The following is a 17409-nucleotide window of genomic DNA, read 5'->3' on the forward strand; positions in this document are numbered from 1 at the left end:
CAGTATCACTTCACCTGACGAAGTGACCCATCCAAAGGAATGGAAGAAGGAAAGAGAATGCTGGCTTAGCAAAGCCGCGATGAGTGACGACGACCTGAACTGTACATATATGCATATTGCACCGATAGTATACCCATATCATACCATACATAACAAGCTTTTCCTCCACCACACCCCTCATTTCTCATGAAAAAAAAAGTAGAAGATGAAAAGATAGAATCTCTATACAATCACAACTTTCCCCCCTCCTTCTTCAACGGTGCCCAATTCCTCGCCACATATTCAACCGCAACCCTATACCCCTGCACGCCCAAACCCACAATAATCCCACTCGCCTTATCACTGAAAAAGCTCTTATGTCTCCACTCCTCCCTCGCATGCACATTACTCACGTGCAGCTCGATAAACGGAATGGATACACCCAGCAACGCATCCCGGATCGCGACGGATGTGTGTGTGTATGCGCCGGGGTTGATGATGATCGCGTCGACGGAGCCCCGCGCGGCGTGGATGCGGTCGATGATGGCGCCCTCATGGTTGGACTGGAATGAGGCGAATGTGCAGGAGAGAGAGGTGGCTAGGTCGGCGCATGAAGATTCGATTTGGGAGAGGGTGGTGCTGCCGTAGATGTGGGGTTCGCGGGTGCCCAGGAGGTTGAGGTTGGGGCCGTTGATGAGGAGGATGGATTTGGGGGTGGGAGTTTGCAATTCCATTTTGGAGATGTGTATGTATGTGAGAGTTTTGTAGTGGTGTGGTGGTGGTAGTATAGGTTGGTAGATGGAGGAAAGGAAGTATGGATAGAGGATGTGGTTGGTGGTAGTATGGGTAATGAATGTGTAGGTTTAAGTATTCTACTTCATATGTTATGTCTATGGAGATTATCGGGGATGACTTTTACCTAGACTGTTCCCTACTTTCTTCTTACTGAGTAATGTCAGTCCTTGGATTAGGTAGGGTTAGCAGGTTATTGTTCGCAGGTCTTGGGGTAGGCTAAGGACTTGGCCGGGGCTGAGCGCTTTCCCGGGTTGGGTTCTAGGGGCTGGTGCCGAGGTGCCGAGCGGGGTATTGGGGTGTATTTGATGAATTGTGGGAGGTGGAGGTATAAGTATAAAAGCTGTAGGCGAGATTACACACAGTGATGGTTAACGAGTCATGAATGACTGATTAGTTCTTCGGTGTAGTTCTTGTTGTTGGTCTAGTGGATATGATATCTAGCTGCATTGCAGTGGTTAGTATTGGTATCATTACATGTCACACTAGTACCTAGTACTACTTAAGCTAGGGTTTGTGTGGCAATACCGTCCTTCTTATTCGCTCTCTGGTTGAGTCCACGTGAGCGCACACGCGGTTGAGAACTTTCCGTCTTTCCCACTAAACATCGGTGTCTGGCCAGTGCATCCCCGTGGGGAATTAGGTATTTTCATTGGCTCATCTCTGCGATCTTCGCTTCTCATCCCCGTGACAGTACCTCCGATTGCGGAGGGAGCCAGTCAACAACAGTATAGACTCACTTAGTAGACAACAATTGGCTCGCTACCTACAACCTCACTTTTGCCCCCCACAACCCGCCATGGCTCTCGTTTCCCTTCCCCTATCTGGCTCCCAAGCTCTTGTCTCCTCCCCCGTGGCGGAAAATTTGCAGTGTAGGCCAGTGCGCAACACGAGGCCTGACCGTGGCTCGTCCTCTCCCCGTGAAGTCTATCCACACCCAATCCTATCTCATCCCATTCTATCTCCCCTGCTCTCTAGAATCCTTCTGGTTGAATCCTGGTTTGCAAAGAAGAGATTGTTTTGCCGCCCTTTGTTTTACCCAACAATCGCTTGGGCGTAGTCTGATATCTGGGGTAATCCTTTGCCTCTTCCCCCAGTCTTTCTCCGCACCCCAGATTTCGATTGTCCGGGGAAGGGCTATATAACCCTGCCCTGGTGACTCCCATCCTCTAAGTCTCCATCAGACTGTTGCATGCACAATCTCCCTTGATCATTATTGTAACTGCACTACTACCCATCCATCATCTTCTCGTCCAGACAGACAGACATCATCATGTCTATCCTGTCGATGGTCGAGGACCGGCCTACGCCTAAGGAGGTCTACAACTGGCGTATCTACCTCCTGGCGGCCGTTGCCTCCTTCACCTCATGTATGATCGGCTACGATAGTGCTTTCATCGGCACGACCATCTCCCTCGACTCCTTCAAGAGTGAGTTCCACTGGGACTCCATGACCACCGCGAAACAGGACCTTGTCAGTGCCAACATCGTCTCCTGCTACCAGGCAGGCGCCTTCTTCGGTGCCTTCTTTGCCTATCCCATCGGCCACTTCTGGGGCCGCAAGTGGGGTCTTATGGTGTCAGCCCTGATCTTCACTCTGGGGGCGGGCCTGATGCTAGGTGCCAACGGCGACCGCGGTCTGGGGTTGATCTACGGCGGTCGTGTGCTGGCTGGCTTGGGCGTTGGTGCTGGCTCTAACTTCACGCCCATCTACATCTCAGAACTGGCTCCACCTGCCATTCGAGGCCGGCTGGTCGGTGTTTACGAGCTAGGATGGCAAGTCGGCGGTCTCGTGGGTTTCTGGATCAACGTAAGTGTCCCCTACAGCATATCTACAATCTACGATCATCGCTGACTCAAGAAGTACGGAGTGGAGCAAACCATGGCTCCCAGCCACAAGCAGTGGCTGATCCCCTTTGCCGTCCAGCTGATTCCAGCGGGCCTTCTGATTATCGGCCTTTTCTTCGTCAAAGAGTCTCCTCGCTGGCTGTTCCTGCGTGGCCGCCGCGAGGAGGCCATCAAGAACCTCTGCTGGATCCGCCAGATCCCCGCCGACCATATCTACATGATTGAGGAGATCGGGGCCATTGACCAGACCCTGGAGCACCAGCGCTCCACGATCGGGCTTGGCTTCTGGAGGCCTCTCAAGGAAGCCTGGACGAACAAGCGTATCCTGTACCGGCTGTTCCTCGGTAGCATGCTCTTCTTCTGGCAAAACGGGTCCGGCATCAACGCCATCAACTACTACAGCCCGACCGTGTTCAAGAGCATCGGGCTGAAAGGCAACAGCTCCAGCCTTTTGACCACGGGCATCTTCGGCGTGGTCAAGACTGTAGTGACAATCATCTGGCTGCTGTACCTTATCGACCACGTCGGCCGCCGGCTGCTGCTGCTGATCGGTGCCGCCGGCGGATCCATCTGCATGTGGATTGTGGGTGCATACATCAAAGTCGTGGACCCGACCCACAACCAGAGCGACCACCTCAACGGGGGCGGTGTCGCAGCCATCTTCTTCTTCTACCTGTGGACGGCGTTCTACACGCCATCCTGGAACGGCACACCCTGGGTCATCAACTCGGAGATGTTCGATCCCAACATCCGGTCTCTGGCCCAGGCGTGCGCCGCCGGGTCCAACTGGCTCTGGAACTTCCTCATCTCGCGCTTCACGCCGCAGATGTTCGCCAAGATGGACTACGGCGTGTACTTCTTCTTCGCCAGTCTGATGCTCTTGTCGATCCCCTTCGTATTCTTCCTCATCCCGGAGACCAAGGGTATCCCGCTGGAGAACATGGACCCGCTCTTCCAGACTCAGCCCGTGTGGCGTGCCCACGCAAAGGTGTTGGCGCAGATCCACGAAGATGAGGAGCGGTTCCGTCGTGATCTCGAGGAGTCGGGCTACACCAAGGGGGGTGTTGAGCAGGTGGAGGATACCAGCCGGAAGGAATGAGCGACTGCAGTATTCCTGGATTGCTAGTTAGATGATAGCGACCGTTAGGTCGACATGGATTTACTTACCTATACTCTGAACCTTGTATACCAATATGCCAATACCAATCGATGTTCATTCAAAGTTAAACAAGAACAAACTCTCTCGGCATCAGCCACACCCAAGACTCAACCAACTCAAAACCATATATAAGGCACAAGTGTGAAGAAGTAAGTAGGGATGGATAAAGGTTAAATAAAACCACCCCTCTCCTCTTTTGCCGCTCCGGGGTCATCCGCGGGTTAAAAGAAACGGGGAAGGCACACACACTCGAACAACATCGGCCCACACCCGTCCCACAGACCACACAGTCTTTGCCGGGGATACATTACCCCCGGATAAACGCAACGCGGGTAAAGCGCTTTGCCGCGGGCGGGCGGGCGGACAATTTCCCCAATTTTCCTTTCTTCCCCCCCTCCTCTTGCATTGGGGAACACCAATCAACCCTAAGTTAGATGGGTTAAAGTATGTTGCCTGTTCCTGGTCCTGTTTGAGAGGGAAGAAAAGTACGCTTTTTGTTTTTCGACAGATCACAAATTATTGTTTCAATTCTCGATTTTCTATTTGCTTGTTCTGCGGTTGCACAGCATATAGATAGGATCATCCGATAAGGTTTGTGCAATCCACTAGTTGACGCGGCTTAATCACATTGATTGATTGATGAACTAGCTGTACTTTTTTGCATTCCTTATCTTGCTTGCAAGGACTGGACTGGGTTGTTCTCTATAAGAGCATCATTATCACCCCACCCACAACACACACAACACAACTCTCTCTAAAGATACCAAAGAAGAAAAAGCAACAAAATGCCCAACCGTCTTGGCATAGCCTCCATGTCCCTGGGCCGTCCAGGCATCCACTCCCTCCCCTGGAAACTTCACGAAGCCGCCCGCCACGGCTACAGCGGGATCGAGCTCTTCTTTGACGACCTTGACCACTACGCAAACACCCACTTCAACGGCAGCCACATTGCTGCCGCCCACGCCGTGCACGCTCTCTGCACGACCCTCAACCTCACCATCATCTGCCTCCAGCCCTTCTCCTTCTTCGAGGGTCTCGTCGACCGCAAGCAAACCGAGTACCTGTTGACCGTGAAGCTGCCCACATGGTTTCAGCTCGCCCGCATCCTCGACACCGACATGATCCAGGTGCCCTCGAACTTTGCGCCCGCCCAGCAAACCACGGGTGACCGGGACGTGATCGTTGGCGACCTCCAGCGCCTCGCAGATATTGGATTGGCACAGTCCCCGCCTTTCCGCTTCGTGTACGAAGCACTTGCCTGGGGCACGCGGGTTAACCTGTGGGATGAGGCGTATGAGATCGTTGAGGCCGTGGACCGTCCTAACTTCGGTATCTGTCTTGATACATTTAACCTCGCGGGGCGGGTATATGCGCACCCCGGCCGGAAGGATGGGAAGACTGTCAACGCTGAAGCGGATCTCGCTGCGTCGTTGAAGAAGTTGCGCGAGACGGTGGATGTCAAGAAGGTGTTTTACGTGCAGGTAGTTGATGGAGAGAGGTTGGATAGGCCGTTGGATGAGACGCATCCGTTCCATGTGGAGGGGCAGCCGGTGCGGATGAACTGGAGTCGCAATGCGAGGTTGTTTGCGTTTGAGGAGGATCGCGGCGGGTATTTGCCTATTGAGGAGACCGCGAGAGCGTTCTTCGATACTGGATTTGAGGGGTGGGTGTCGCTGGAGTTGTTTAGTCGGACGTTGGCGGAGAAGGGGACGGGGGTTGTCACGGAGCATGCGAGACGTGGGTTGGAGTCTTGGAAGGAGTTGTGTCGGAGGTTGCAGTTTAAGGGGGCAGAGCCGGGATTGGACTTTGTTCCTGGAGAGGTGAAGGTGCAGTCTGTTGCTGTAGGGAACGGGAAGGCGAAGGTAGAGGAGGAGATGGGGGCTGTGCAGCATCGGTTGTAGATGCTACACTACTGTGTATATGTGCTCATGGTTTGTATATATGATGTTACTATTTCGGGTTGGTTTGGCATGTTTTGTTATAGATACAAGGGATAGATTATATGATTGATTTACGTATTATATTAAAGGTACTATTGTGGTGTGTGCTGTTAGTTGGATTAGTAAATGGCAACTGCAGCTACACTTTTAGAACAGTCTGCAAAACTTAGGATTCGGTAGTTACCAATATTGATATCAAGAGTTAAGTACTTCCTATGTAAAGAACAGTCACACAGCTGACACCTTCTCAGGCGCACGATCAAGATCGAGAGCGCCATTCCTGAAAGGTGTCCCAAGATACCGCTCATAAATCTTCCAGCCGTTGGATGTCATTCGGAGCCGATCAATGTTGGTTCCAATCCACCATATGGCTGGCAATCCATTCTCTCTAACCACATCCTTTCGAGTAAATCCAGCCGTGTCATCACCCGGCCAACCATAGCGGATAAGGGTCTCTTGATACCGCACAATCACACCGCCATCTTCATCACGGTCAACGATGTGGTTCGTGGCACTGCGGGAGATCCCGGGAATAAAGAATCCGTAGATTTTCTCGAAGAATTCCTTCATCTGCTTGTGCTCACTGATGGTACCATGGCTGTGGTAAACAGTAGCATTTGGGAGGAAGGTGTCAATCATTTTGGCATGGTCGAATTCTTCGAATACAAAGTTGTGACGGTTGACGAAGTCGATGGCGCTTGAGCGTTCTTCAGAGGTTACATCGTTTAGGGTAGAGCCGTTGACAGGAGGGTACCGCCCATTGACTATCATTGAAGACATTCTGGACAAAATGAACTGAAGAGTATGGATTGGTAATTTGCAATTTCAATTAAAGATGAATGAATACTAGATGGATTTCGTTGTCGCTTTATATCCAAGAGATAATTCATGACGTCTATGTAGTAGCCTTTCGGACGTGCCGGCATGCCACTGTTTATCAACTTGAATGATGATCATTAATCATTATTCGCAGGAACCGAGGATCACTAATCACTCCGACAATGGCTGGGCAGGTTGCAGTCTCTTTATTCGCAAGGAGAATTCAAGATTGGAGATTGATAGTAAAACCTTGAGGTCTCTAGAACTAGTAGGGCCTGGCTGGGGTTGTCGCGAGGGTCCTAAGGCATTAACTTATGCCTGAGGCAGGAATTCAGACGAATGGCATCAGTCCTATCACAGACCACCGGATTAGTCTGTCTGGATTGCTACGGACCATATTTAGCAATTCTGTAGCAAATGTAAGAGATAAAACCTCCCCTCCCGGATCTGCATACTTGCTTTCTTAATATGCACTGTCCTTCATCCACTCACGTTCCACTTCCTTTCCTATCACGGGGAGTGAGGTATTTTGGGTAGCTACAGGCGTCAAATAAGGTCGACATATCTCTAATGATATCCCAGCTGTAGCTCCACTCGCCTATAACAGATTGGTCTATTGCTGAAGGAAGAAGGCCGCACCACTCAAAAGCTTGAACTCCGGGAGCACAAACTGGACATATGCTTCAAGCACAAGAAGTATATATTCAAACGATGACTAGTCAACGTCAATGGTAGTAGTACAACCCGCCAGCAACGCACAACTAAGCCCTGTCAAGCTCAAACTCCTCTCCACCTCCCATTACCAACACCTGGCTTGTGGAAGAATTGCGCTTTCTCTGCCCGATCTGCTTGAGCAGGTCGGGATCGGCACGGCACCGGAGGAGACGGGAAGGAAGCCAAGAAGAGACAAGCATTTTCCAAGCGCTGGGCAAGGCTTACGCCCAGGGAAGCATGGAGCATGAGCTCCTGAAGGACCTCTTATAATCTTACTCATTTGCCAATTCCTGGTAACAATGAGGATTTTTGCAGCATGTCATGGCGAGTTGGCACATCGGCCCGACCCGACCCCGCGCCGAATAGGGCTACGGAGTTTAGCCACGGATTTTACCTCCTCGACCGAAGGCGACTCGGTCCTCATTTTCGGTCTCCGGTCTCTTTGTTCATCATTTTCAGCCTTGTCAGAGTCTCCATCGGTAGTCCTGTTAGAAAAAAAGATGGTATATAAGCCCCTCCCACAGCCACAAGCGCTACACCCCAAGCCAAGTCCAAGAAAGACCAAACAAGGTGAAACAGGGTCATAAGACACTCAATTTAATTTACCTACCAATATTATCCTTCATCCTAAGCCATGTCCTTCTACCCAACCACCCTCCCCGTCCTACCCCTCCGCGAGGCAATCGTGGACCCGGTCTACCGCGCCGTCCTCTCCTTCGACGGCAACGACCTCCCGCTCTTCGAGTCCGCCTTCTTCGAGGATGCCGCTTTCGACTTCAACGGCAGCGTGATGGAGGGCCGCGCGGCCATCAAGTCTGGCAGCTGGGATAACGTTTCCAAGCTGGACACCACTCACTTCCTTAGCAACGTGCGCATCAACCTGCCCTCTGAGGACAGCACGACCGCGACAGTGACTGCTTCGGCTTTGGCCCAGCACTTTCGCACAGGCCAGGGGAACCAGCCCGACACTACCCGGCTGACGAGCGGGGCGCTTTACTCGATCGATGTGGCCAAGGACCCCGCGGATGTGAATGGGCTGTGGAAGATCAAGCTCTGGAGGATGAAACTGGTGTGGACGGAGGGGGACTGGGGGGTGATGACAGGGAACTAGACTGGCGAGCTTTGTTTTCGTTGGAGGGAGGATGTGACTGGATAGCTGTTAGATAATGAATGACAGGGACATAATCCGCATATGTGGCCCTAGGTATATACAAAGGTATCCTTTGAAAATTTTTTTGCATCCAGTTAAACCACAGGATGCTCTTGTTAATAAAAAGCGTCTAATTCTATCTTGCATGTTTATGATACCAGATGGTTGCTATATGCATCATTTAGAAGATTACGTATCTCACCATTTCAGTTTATGACTGTTGTACCTGGGAGGGTCTGTACATTATGCTAGTGCTGAGAGATAGAGATGCCCATAAAAATCATAGTTCATAAGTTTGACTGATTCGACATATGCCTTTGTAAAAGACATTTTTAAAAGGCATCTATACAGCCTATACTTTGAGTCCTACTCGGTTTATCAGAACCTCTTCAAACAGAGCATCACCTATAAATAAAGTAGACGAGTTTCAAGGCCTCTGATGCAGTGATACACTGTATCATCTAAGAATATAGTGGGTTGGACAAGTATAGATCTTTGTTGTTATAGTATTGTTGATATTAGGACTTCGGTAAGTAGTTCGATTAACACTAAATATACTTGAGAGTATGTCTATGCTTAGTTTAGGATCATACGAGAATTGATCATTACAATGGGGCCTGTTGTTCTTAGAAGACTATGAGAATGACAGACACGCTGGCAAATTAAGATGAAATACATGACTTAGTCTCGTAAAATTCAGAAGGGTCACATGATCCAATTGCGTAAGCTCAAACGAGCGCTCAGAATTACAGTCACTTTCTCTAGAGACGATTCCCGAAGCAATTTGGGACCGATAAGGGATTGAGCGAACCTGAAGCAGACAAGAGGGTCATTTGCTTTCGCCAGGAATCTTAGTTTGATAAAGTGAGGCAGATCCTGACTAATCCTCACATGACAGTGCTAGCTCGGTGGGTGGGTCACTGGATCTCGACTCTTCATACTTCCACCATCCACTAGTCCCATCTAGTTTGCTTCTCTCCTCACTATCGATCCCAGTTTCCAGGATCCGGGAATGCTCCGCTGCACCTTCAGTCACAAATCCTCCTAGCGGCTATGGTCCAAGCTCAGGCTCCCGGAAAGTCGGTCCGCTTGGCTACCGCATGCACCGAGTGTCAGCGTCGGAAGCAAAAGGCAAGCATCCGAACCTATCATGAACTTCAATCAGCTTAAGTACATCTGCTAACACCACGGTATATAGTGTAGCCGGGAATGGCCCTGTAATCACTGCCAAGCACGAAGGATTGCCCATCTCTGTAAATTCACACCGAAGAAGGTGCTCAAGGCTAAGCCTGTCTGTAATGATTCAAGGTCCGCTCAAGTAATGCCTCAATTGTCCTATACCATTATTGACGCTCGCAGGGCGATAGATGTGTCTGCGAGAGGCGATGGACAAAGCCTGACGGAAGCTCGTGGCTCAGTCGTGTCGGGCATCGCCACCGAGGATGATTTCCGCATGCTGGGATACCTCCCCGATAACGACGATCAACATGCAAGTGCCGCTGAGCAATATGTAAGACTGCAAGGTCGGCCTATAATTGACCATGTATATGCTAAGTACTTTGTGCTACAGCAATCAGCCGCATTATCGCCCTCACAAAGACTCGTATCGCCCGAATTGGAAAAAGCAATTCGCACTATTCCCCCCAAACCTTATACAGGTAATTGTGGCGACGGCTCTTCGTGATAGCCTGCTTACCTGTGCGACTCGTGCTAGATATCCTAGTGCAGTACTTCCTGAGTGAGATGAATGACCAGTACTATTGCCTCTACCCACCGACTTTTTCGCACGACTATGCGACGTGGTGGTCAGGCAAAGCCAATGGCCAGTCATTGACGCCCGCCTTTACAGCCTTGCTGCTGCATGTTTGCGCATGCGCAATTCTCTACCTGGATGTCGAGACACGGCAGCAACTGGAGACTGATCTGGGCGAAAACTATACCAGTCTGTCCGAACAATACCATAGTACTGCCAAGCAGCTCAGCAATACCATTGGTCCAGGCAAAGGTGGATTGACGCAAGTACAACAACTCTTCCTTGGGGCAATATGGTACAAGACTGAAGCATTATTTGTTGAATCATGGCATGCTCTGGGAGCTGCAATCCACGAGGCTCAAGAACTAGGTCAGTGCCCCATACATCCAGCCAGTCGGATACTGATCCGGAGTAGGAATGCATCGTAGTACCTCTAAAGCAAACGTATCTGAATTCGAACGGGAAATGAGAAGACGGATATGGTGTCTTCTCTACACTTGGGACTGGTAAGTCCTTATCCCTTCTGCAATACCTTACACTAACACCACAGGCAAATGTCACTCCTCTTATCACGACCATTCATCATCAACAGCAGCTGCTGTTCCTTCGAACTACCCAGCCTACGACTCGAGAACCCCAACACAGAAACAAACACCCCCTCCCCAATAACATCCATATCCCTCCAATGCCAACTAGGACAAAGAATCTCCACAATCCCCGGGGTAATTAGCGGTATCCTATCCCCAAACCAAGCAATCGCCATCCAACAAGAAGTCATCCGATGGACCGACACCTTTCCCCAAATCTTCCACATCCAAGACCCGGACACCACCCACGACCACACCCACACCTACATACCCATGCAACGCCAACAACTCCACGCCCTGGCCCACATGGTCACCTTCATGCCCCTCAAACCCTGCCTCACCATCGACCCCACGACCAAAAGCACACCCACCCTCGAAAAGTCCCTCCAACCAACCGCAGTATCCTGCGCCCTTGATTTAATGCTCTCGGCCCAGCAACTCCTATCACATCTCCTTCCTGCAAATGGCAAGTTTCACTTCGCGCCGTTCCTAATGTTCGACACGGCTGCGTATCTCTGCTCGGCACTAATCCATGATAAACATCAGGACCTTCCTCAGCGGGAGAAGGTACTCGAGTGCATATCACTAGCGCTGACTACACTGAAAGATGTCGCCAGAACGGCCAAAACAGGCGCTACTTGCTATGCTGTTCTTGCGAAGATAGTGGGCAGTATCTCTCTTCCTGCCGAGGAGAGGGAAGTGGTCTGGTCGAAGAGGTCTCCTGCTATAACGTCTACCACTAGTAGTACTGATGATGCGGGATGTTCCTCGTCTGAAGACAATCTTACCAGTGGACAGGACAATGGTTTCGTCTCACCATTGCTGGAAAAGCATGGCCGCTCAGACAATACACCTATTGATATGCACGCGTACTCGAGCGGACTAGGACTAGATGGTATTCCTAGCACGGGCCTAGACCTGGACCTGGATTTGAGTGATTTGAATCAGATCTGGGATTGGGATAATCTTGGTTTAGATTTGGACATACCCGGTATTCAATCATGAATTCTTGATAATTATACTATGCAGAGACTGTTACAATCAAATATCAGCCGTTGCAGATGGAATTCCCATCTAGTCGTAGAACTATTAACACTACCCTCTCTACTACCATGCCCCTTACATCATATTGAAAATAGTTCTTCATATACATACATACATACATAACCTATAACATAACCATCATATACATCCAATCATTAATCATTCAATCCAGAAGTCCCAACGCCATTTCGCCACATATTTACCGATTAATCATGTAACCCCATCCATCCATCGGTCAAAATCAACCTACTCATCTTCTTTCTCCTCCCCATCATCAATAATCATCTCCACCTCCTTAACCGGATGCAACAGCATCGGCGGCAAACACATCCTTCCCTCTCCCGCCAACTCGGCCTGCTCGCCCCCCTCATTATCGACCTTATACCCCAGCCAACGTTTCCACAGATTCGGTGCGAACCCAGCAGAGTAAAACCACGTCGAGCCGCGGAAGTTATGTTCTCTATCGCCAAAGACAGACGTGCGAGCACCACCAGACGCACCGTTCCGGCCAGCGTTGAATACCGATTCGAGGTACTGAGTCGGCCAGCGGCGGTCAATGTACACCGAGTGGGGCACATAGACGGCCTTGAATCCGTGATGGAGGGCTGTCGTGGCGGGCCACATTTCGGAGAACATAGTGTGGCGCTTGTGGATCGTTTCGTGGTGCATGGTTTGGAGGAGTTTATTGGAGAGACGGGAGGCGGTGATGATGGAGGCACGGCGGGGAGGAAGAGGGCCTGTGGAGTGGTCATAGCCGGTGACGTCGTCGCGTAGGGGCCAGGTTGTGCCTTCGGGGTCGAAGAGGGGGTTGAAGACGATGAGGTCGGCTTCTTCGTCGACGCCCCATTCGTAGCGGTCTTTGTCGATTGTGGTGGGTGGGATGCCTTCCGAGGGGACTTCGAGGATGTCGGGTTCGTTGGGCCGTTCCGGACCCCAGATTGGCTTGTCGCCTTGTTGTTGCTGTTGCGCTTTCAGGGACTCGGGGGTGCGGTCTTGACCGGGTCGCGAGGCGCCGGCGGCACTCCAGAGGTTGTTGGGGCTGTTGGTGCCGATGTCGGTCTGCACGCGGACCATCTGTCGGAAGTCTTCCCAGGTGCCGTGCACCGAGGGGACGTAGAATCGGGCGTTTCGCTCCCAGAGGCCCTTGCGTGGTTGGGCTCGGGCCCAGTTGATGACTTTGTCGAAGAGGTGGTACCAATGGCCGGTGTACCGGGCGTCCATTTCCCAGTTCCAGTAGTAGTCGTATCCCGGGTGCTGGTGCGCAAAATATTGCATGGGCATGTAGGTGCTGCGGTATACGCCGTGCACGGATAGCCCGCGGGCCCAGGTCTCTTCTAGACCGGGATACATGAGATTCATTTGCCGCTCGGACCAGAGAGTAGCCATGCCGCGGAATTCGGCTGGCAGAGCCTCGTTTAGCACGCGCTCGTAGACCTCGTCGTCAGCCCAGATTTGGAGGGTTTCGTCCCGGACCTGGACCAGGAAATGAATGGTGTATTCGCCGCCGGAGAGCAGTGATAGCTCGGAAATGAGGGATCGTAGATACAGGATGTCATCCGGGGTGTAGTGGAAATCATGCCACGTGCGGATCACGAATGCGGTCCGGGGTAGATAGGACTTTCCATCAGACCGTGCCTCGTCCTGGGTTGCTTGCTTGGCGTCTGGTGCACCCACGGTCATAGTACGGAAGCGGTCGGATTGTGAAGCAGGAAGATCGCGGAATCGGTGGCTGTTCGAAGCCAAGCATCGATTCTGCGCAGCTGCCCAGTCGACACGACGAAAGTCAACTGGCGGAACGTCGTTCCAGACACGCTCCGCACCTTCACGATCGCCTTCGAGGCCTGCGCCGATACCACCCTTTCGCACACTGTAGCCTAGACCGTAAGGACCGAGACGACCAAAACGGTCAAAGCAAACGTCGTCTTGAATACCGATCATCTCGTTGGAGCCCAGGATTGCATCTGGAAACCCACGAGGCACACCGGGATAGTGTTGTACCAGAGGGATCCGTAGGTTCTCCTCCTCATCAAGGAAGCAATCACGCTTCTCACCGTACTTTTCGACATATTCCGTAGACGAGTAGTCGGGATAAGGATTGAAGATAGAGCTCGACAATGGCAATGTCTGGTCCCGGGCTTGAATGATGGTATCATTTGCATCTTCCGCGCTTTCAACGCCCAAGATGTCCGGATTATCGTTGGGATACTCTGGCACCTGTTCGCTTCGCGATACCAAGGACCGGATGCCGCCATGGTAGCGTTTTAATAAAGGGAAACTCTCCCACTGTGCCGGTTTTGCAGCAGGCTTCGGCAATGGAACATTGACGCGAGTGACAGCTGAAAGGAAGGTAAAGCGAAACAAGGTGCAGATAAACAGAACCAAGAAGGCCAGTAGCGCGAGACAAAGCCATCTCATGATCCGATTAGGTATGCGATAGCCCGGCCTGCTGCGAGAACGTCGCACGGGCGCCACGGGCGCTCTGTTCAGCATGGGGCGATACGAAGCCACCGAGGAAGAGCTTTCCGAGTCATCTTCAATGTCTGAATCATACGAGCTGTAGCTATCGCGACGGTAGTGGCGCCTCGGCCTCGATGGTTGCTTCTCAATGTCGACGACATCGCGACTGTCGCTCGAATAGGGCGACGATGCATTGACCTGATACCTCTTCGAACGGGCAGGCATGGCGGGGATCTATGTTCGCATAGAAAGTATGTATTGGCGGCGACGTCAGAGGTATGCGAGTGGATCAGGCGATCAATAGAACGGCATCAAGTTCGGAAAAAAAGAATGCTCGGCAGTCGACTTTGTTTCTGAATCGGCGCTCAATTGCTGCGGTGAGTGAAGACTCAGCGTGACTGGGCCCGAGAATGGGCGTGCGACTGTTGCGCACGTCTGCAACGGACTGCTAGTTAGAGTGGTATACCACTACTATAATAGCAGTGAATACAAACAAACCAGTACCAGCCACAGAAACCCCAGAGTGACCACGGATCAAGGCCAGTGGATCTCAAGCAAGTTAACAGGTGACGATGGCGAGAACAACCCCGTATCAATCTCGATATCAACAAAACAGTGAGCTACCGACAGGTAACGACATAGCGAGCTGTTTGGTAGATCGGCCAGGAAGCGTTGCCCAAGGGACGGCCGTGCTGATGCACTAGCCCGGCAGGAGGGCTTGGCGCAAGACATTGAGGCTGTCTTGAGTCGGTAAGGTGCCATGAATGGCTGAGAGAGATGGGATTGATGATGCTGTTGACAGTGTATATGCACTCTCAAGATTAGCCATATTGAAGTAGTTGCCTTCAAATGATCCGGAAATACAAAGAAAGTCCCTTTTGGGATGGAATGTCTTGTGCTGTCCACATGCGGTTAGAGGCATTCACGATCATGAACTAGTCCCAGTATGAGCATGTTGTCGCCTGAGGTATCAGTGTGACTGATCAGGCCAAAAGAAGCAACCACCAGAACTGAAAGACAAGAACAACAGGAAGTACAACAACCAGGCAGAACACACACACACAAGGAACATTCTCCCTCGTGCCTTTGCCATTGATCTGCAAGGCGCATCTGCACTATCTTCTTGATCCGACGCTGGCCGCCTCACCTAGACTATACTCGACTTCTAGGCATGACCATCTCCTACAAATCCTCGGCAACAGCGGTAAGATCACTCTTCAGTTGTCAATTGACCCAATATAACTGACAACACAGTCGTAAACTTCCAACAGAATCGATCCGAGCCTCTTCCATGAGAAAGAAAAGCAAGCATCGAGTCCAGCGTGACCCTACCCACGGGCCCACAGTTACCCCAGCTTTCTCTCCACACGCCCAGACACCAACTCACATTCCACCGCCAGCCACGAAAGCCTAACAAAGACCAGACCTGAACCCATTGTGCAAGAATGTGCCGGATTGGGAGCACCGCCTCGTGAGAGAGCTCTCAGAAGGGATAGGAAAAGTCACCCGCTGACTGGGTCGGCATGCCGTTGCTGACCGAATAGATGCTGCGGAAACTAACTCGCTAGTCTAGTTAATATTTGCTTTGCTTTTAGTTCCCGAGACCACTCCCATTGGAATGGCTGTCGTCATACATCACAGTGACGACGATCCGTCTCGTGTTTCCAAGATCTCATGATGGCCACACCTTTTTTCTATCGCACACTGAATTACGACACTGAGAGTTGCTGTTCCCCTATAAACGGAGATCAACCTTCTTTGTCGCCTAGACAGCTTTCGCCTCGCGGTACTTGCGGTGTGTGATGCAACGGTGATGATTGGCCCACCTGTCCATGCACGCTGCATCCAGCAGGTTCAGGTTCTTGATCAGGAGGTCTCGATGCCCCGACGGATAGCACTGTTTGCTTCCCCGGCCATTCAATACCAACTGGGTCAGTCCTGTATCGTGGCACCTGCGGTCTTGATGCCGATGACTAACTATAAAACTAGAGAATGAATCACATACTCCCGGAGGTATGCAGCTCTCCCGACTCGAAGTCAATTGAGATAGAATCTATACCACTCATCCATACCCTTCCTCCCAGCCAAGCAGCGCCAGTCTTCACTACATAAGGCAGGGTGAATAACGAAGTGACGACAATGGTCCGTACCTCCTCGTTACCACCCAGCAAACCTCCATTAACACCAAACAGGAACACCCGACAACCAACCACACCTACAGTCCACCCCTGGACAGCATATTCCTCCTCCTACCAATCCTCCTCGTACCAACCATCTTCCTCCTCCACCGTATCCACAAAGACTACCAAGCCTTCCTCGCCCTCGGCCCCGGCGGCACTCCCTCCACCCCAACAGGCTACCTCCGCATCTGCCTCCTCCGACTCTTCACAATCCGGGACCCCTTCCAACCACCCTCCCTCCCACTGACCCTCCTCCCCAAGACCGGCCTCCTAAACTCCAACAACCTCCCGCAACGCCATGGCCCACGCCCCACCGTCGCCGGAATCGCTCCCCAGCGCCAAATGACCCAAAAAGCCAATCCAGCCATGTACGAGACCCTCTCGACCGAGATCCAAAAATTAGTATCCCAAAACCCAGAAGCCCTCTACGAAGGAACCTCATGCTTCGAAAAACACAGCACGGGCATGTTCTGCTCCAGCACCGACACACCCCAGCAACAAAGCGCAGGCGGCACGCTCAAAGACCGCGACATCTCCTCATTAATGATGTCCCGCAACCAACAATGGCGTCACCGCCGCACCTGCAACGGGGAAGTATGTCACGCGCACCCCAGCGACGGGAGTCTGCATTTGACGCTGCATCCGGCGGACGTGAAAGCAGTGATTGAGCGGGGCTGGGGCCAGCGACATCCATTAACGCGGGAGAGCTGGTGGTGGTGTTATTTGCGGACCGTGCCGACGGGGTTCGTCATGATCTATGCGCCGAGGGATCAAAAGGAGTTGGAATGTGTCTTGAAGATTATTCGTGCTGCGGCGTGGTGGGTGAGCGGGGAGGAACTGGTGCAGCAGAAGACGCAGAAGTGGGAGGGAGCACCTGTTCGTCGTCAAGTTGTCGAGGGATGTAGGTGATATATATACACTGTATATACATGGTAGTATAGTATATCAGTTCACATATATAGTAGTAGAGCAAACAAGATAGTATTG

General features: G+C 51.7%; 8 protein-coding genes across 8 annotated transcripts; 5 read left to right on the top strand and 3 right to left on the bottom strand.

Annotated features, from left to right (window-relative positions):
* Positions 1–230: 230 nt before the first annotated feature.
* AtWU_08800 (type II 3-dehydroquinate dehydratase) lies at positions 231–713 on the bottom strand (the record flags this gene model as incomplete). Its single annotated transcript, XM_035503908.1, has 1 exon — positions 231–713. One exon carries the CDS (start codon positions 711–713, stop codon positions 231–233), a length of 483 nt encoding a protein of 160 aa, XP_035359801.1.
* Positions 714–2044: 1331 nt separating this feature from the next.
* On the top strand, positions 2045–3718 carry AtWU_08801 (sugar porter family MFS transporter; the record flags this gene model as incomplete). The annotated part of the gene is made up of 2 exons (XM_035503909.1): positions 2045–2581; positions 2636–3718. 2 exons carry the CDS (start codon positions 2045–2047, stop codon positions 3716–3718), a joined length of 1620 nt encoding a protein of 539 aa, XP_035359802.1.
* Positions 3719–4563: 845 nt separating this feature from the next.
* AtWU_08802 (sugar phosphate isomerase/epimerase family protein) lies at positions 4564–5679 on the top strand (the record flags this gene model as incomplete). Its single annotated transcript, XM_035503910.1, has 1 exon — positions 4564–5679. One exon carries the CDS (start codon positions 4564–4566, stop codon positions 5677–5679), a length of 1116 nt encoding a protein of 371 aa, XP_035359803.1.
* Positions 5680–5946: 267 nt separating this feature from the next.
* AtWU_08803 (uncharacterized protein) lies at positions 5947–6498 on the bottom strand (the record flags this gene model as incomplete). The annotated part of the gene is made up of 1 exon (XM_035503911.1): positions 5947–6498. One exon carries the CDS (start codon positions 6496–6498, stop codon positions 5947–5949), a length of 552 nt encoding a protein of 183 aa, XP_035359804.1.
* Positions 6499–7885: 1387 nt separating this feature from the next.
* On the top strand, positions 7886–8362 carry AtWU_08804 (nuclear transport factor 2 family protein; the record flags this gene model as incomplete). Its single annotated transcript, XM_035503912.1, has 1 exon — positions 7886–8362. One exon carries the CDS (start codon positions 7886–7888, stop codon positions 8360–8362), a length of 477 nt encoding a protein of 158 aa, XP_035359805.1.
* Positions 8363–9454: 1092 nt separating this feature from the next.
* Positions 9455–11746, top strand: AtWU_08805 (uncharacterized protein; the record flags this gene model as incomplete). The annotated part of the gene is made up of 7 exons (XM_035503913.1): positions 9455–9532; positions 9600–9709; positions 9761–9911; positions 9972–10059; positions 10116–10523; positions 10570–10660; positions 10705–11746. 7 exons carry the CDS (start codon positions 9455–9457, stop codon positions 11744–11746), a joined length of 1968 nt encoding a protein of 655 aa, XP_035359806.1.
* A 285-nt stretch (positions 11747–12031) lies between these two features.
* On the bottom strand, positions 12032–14467 carry AtWU_08806 (DUF3405 domain-containing protein; the record flags this gene model as incomplete). The annotated part of the gene is made up of 1 exon (XM_035503914.1): positions 12032–14467. The coding sequence occupies one exon, from the start codon at positions 14465–14467 to the stop codon at positions 12032–12034; it is 2436 nt and encodes an 811-aa protein (XP_035359807.1).
* A 1914-nt stretch (positions 14468–16381) lies between these two features.
* Positions 16382–17331, top strand: AtWU_08807 (uncharacterized protein; the record flags this gene model as incomplete). The annotated part of the gene is made up of 2 exons (XM_035503915.1): positions 16382–16384; positions 16435–17331. 2 exons carry the CDS (start codon positions 16382–16384, stop codon positions 17329–17331), a joined length of 900 nt encoding a protein of 299 aa, XP_035359808.1.
* Between the last annotated feature and the right edge of the window lie 78 nt (positions 17332–17409).

This window comes from Aspergillus tubingensis, assembly GCF_013340325.1.
Source record: "Aspergillus tubingensis WU-2223L DNA, scaffold_9, whole genome shotgun sequence".
Classification (NCBI taxonomy): domain Eukaryota; kingdom Fungi; phylum Ascomycota; class Eurotiomycetes; order Eurotiales; family Aspergillaceae; genus Aspergillus; species Aspergillus tubingensis.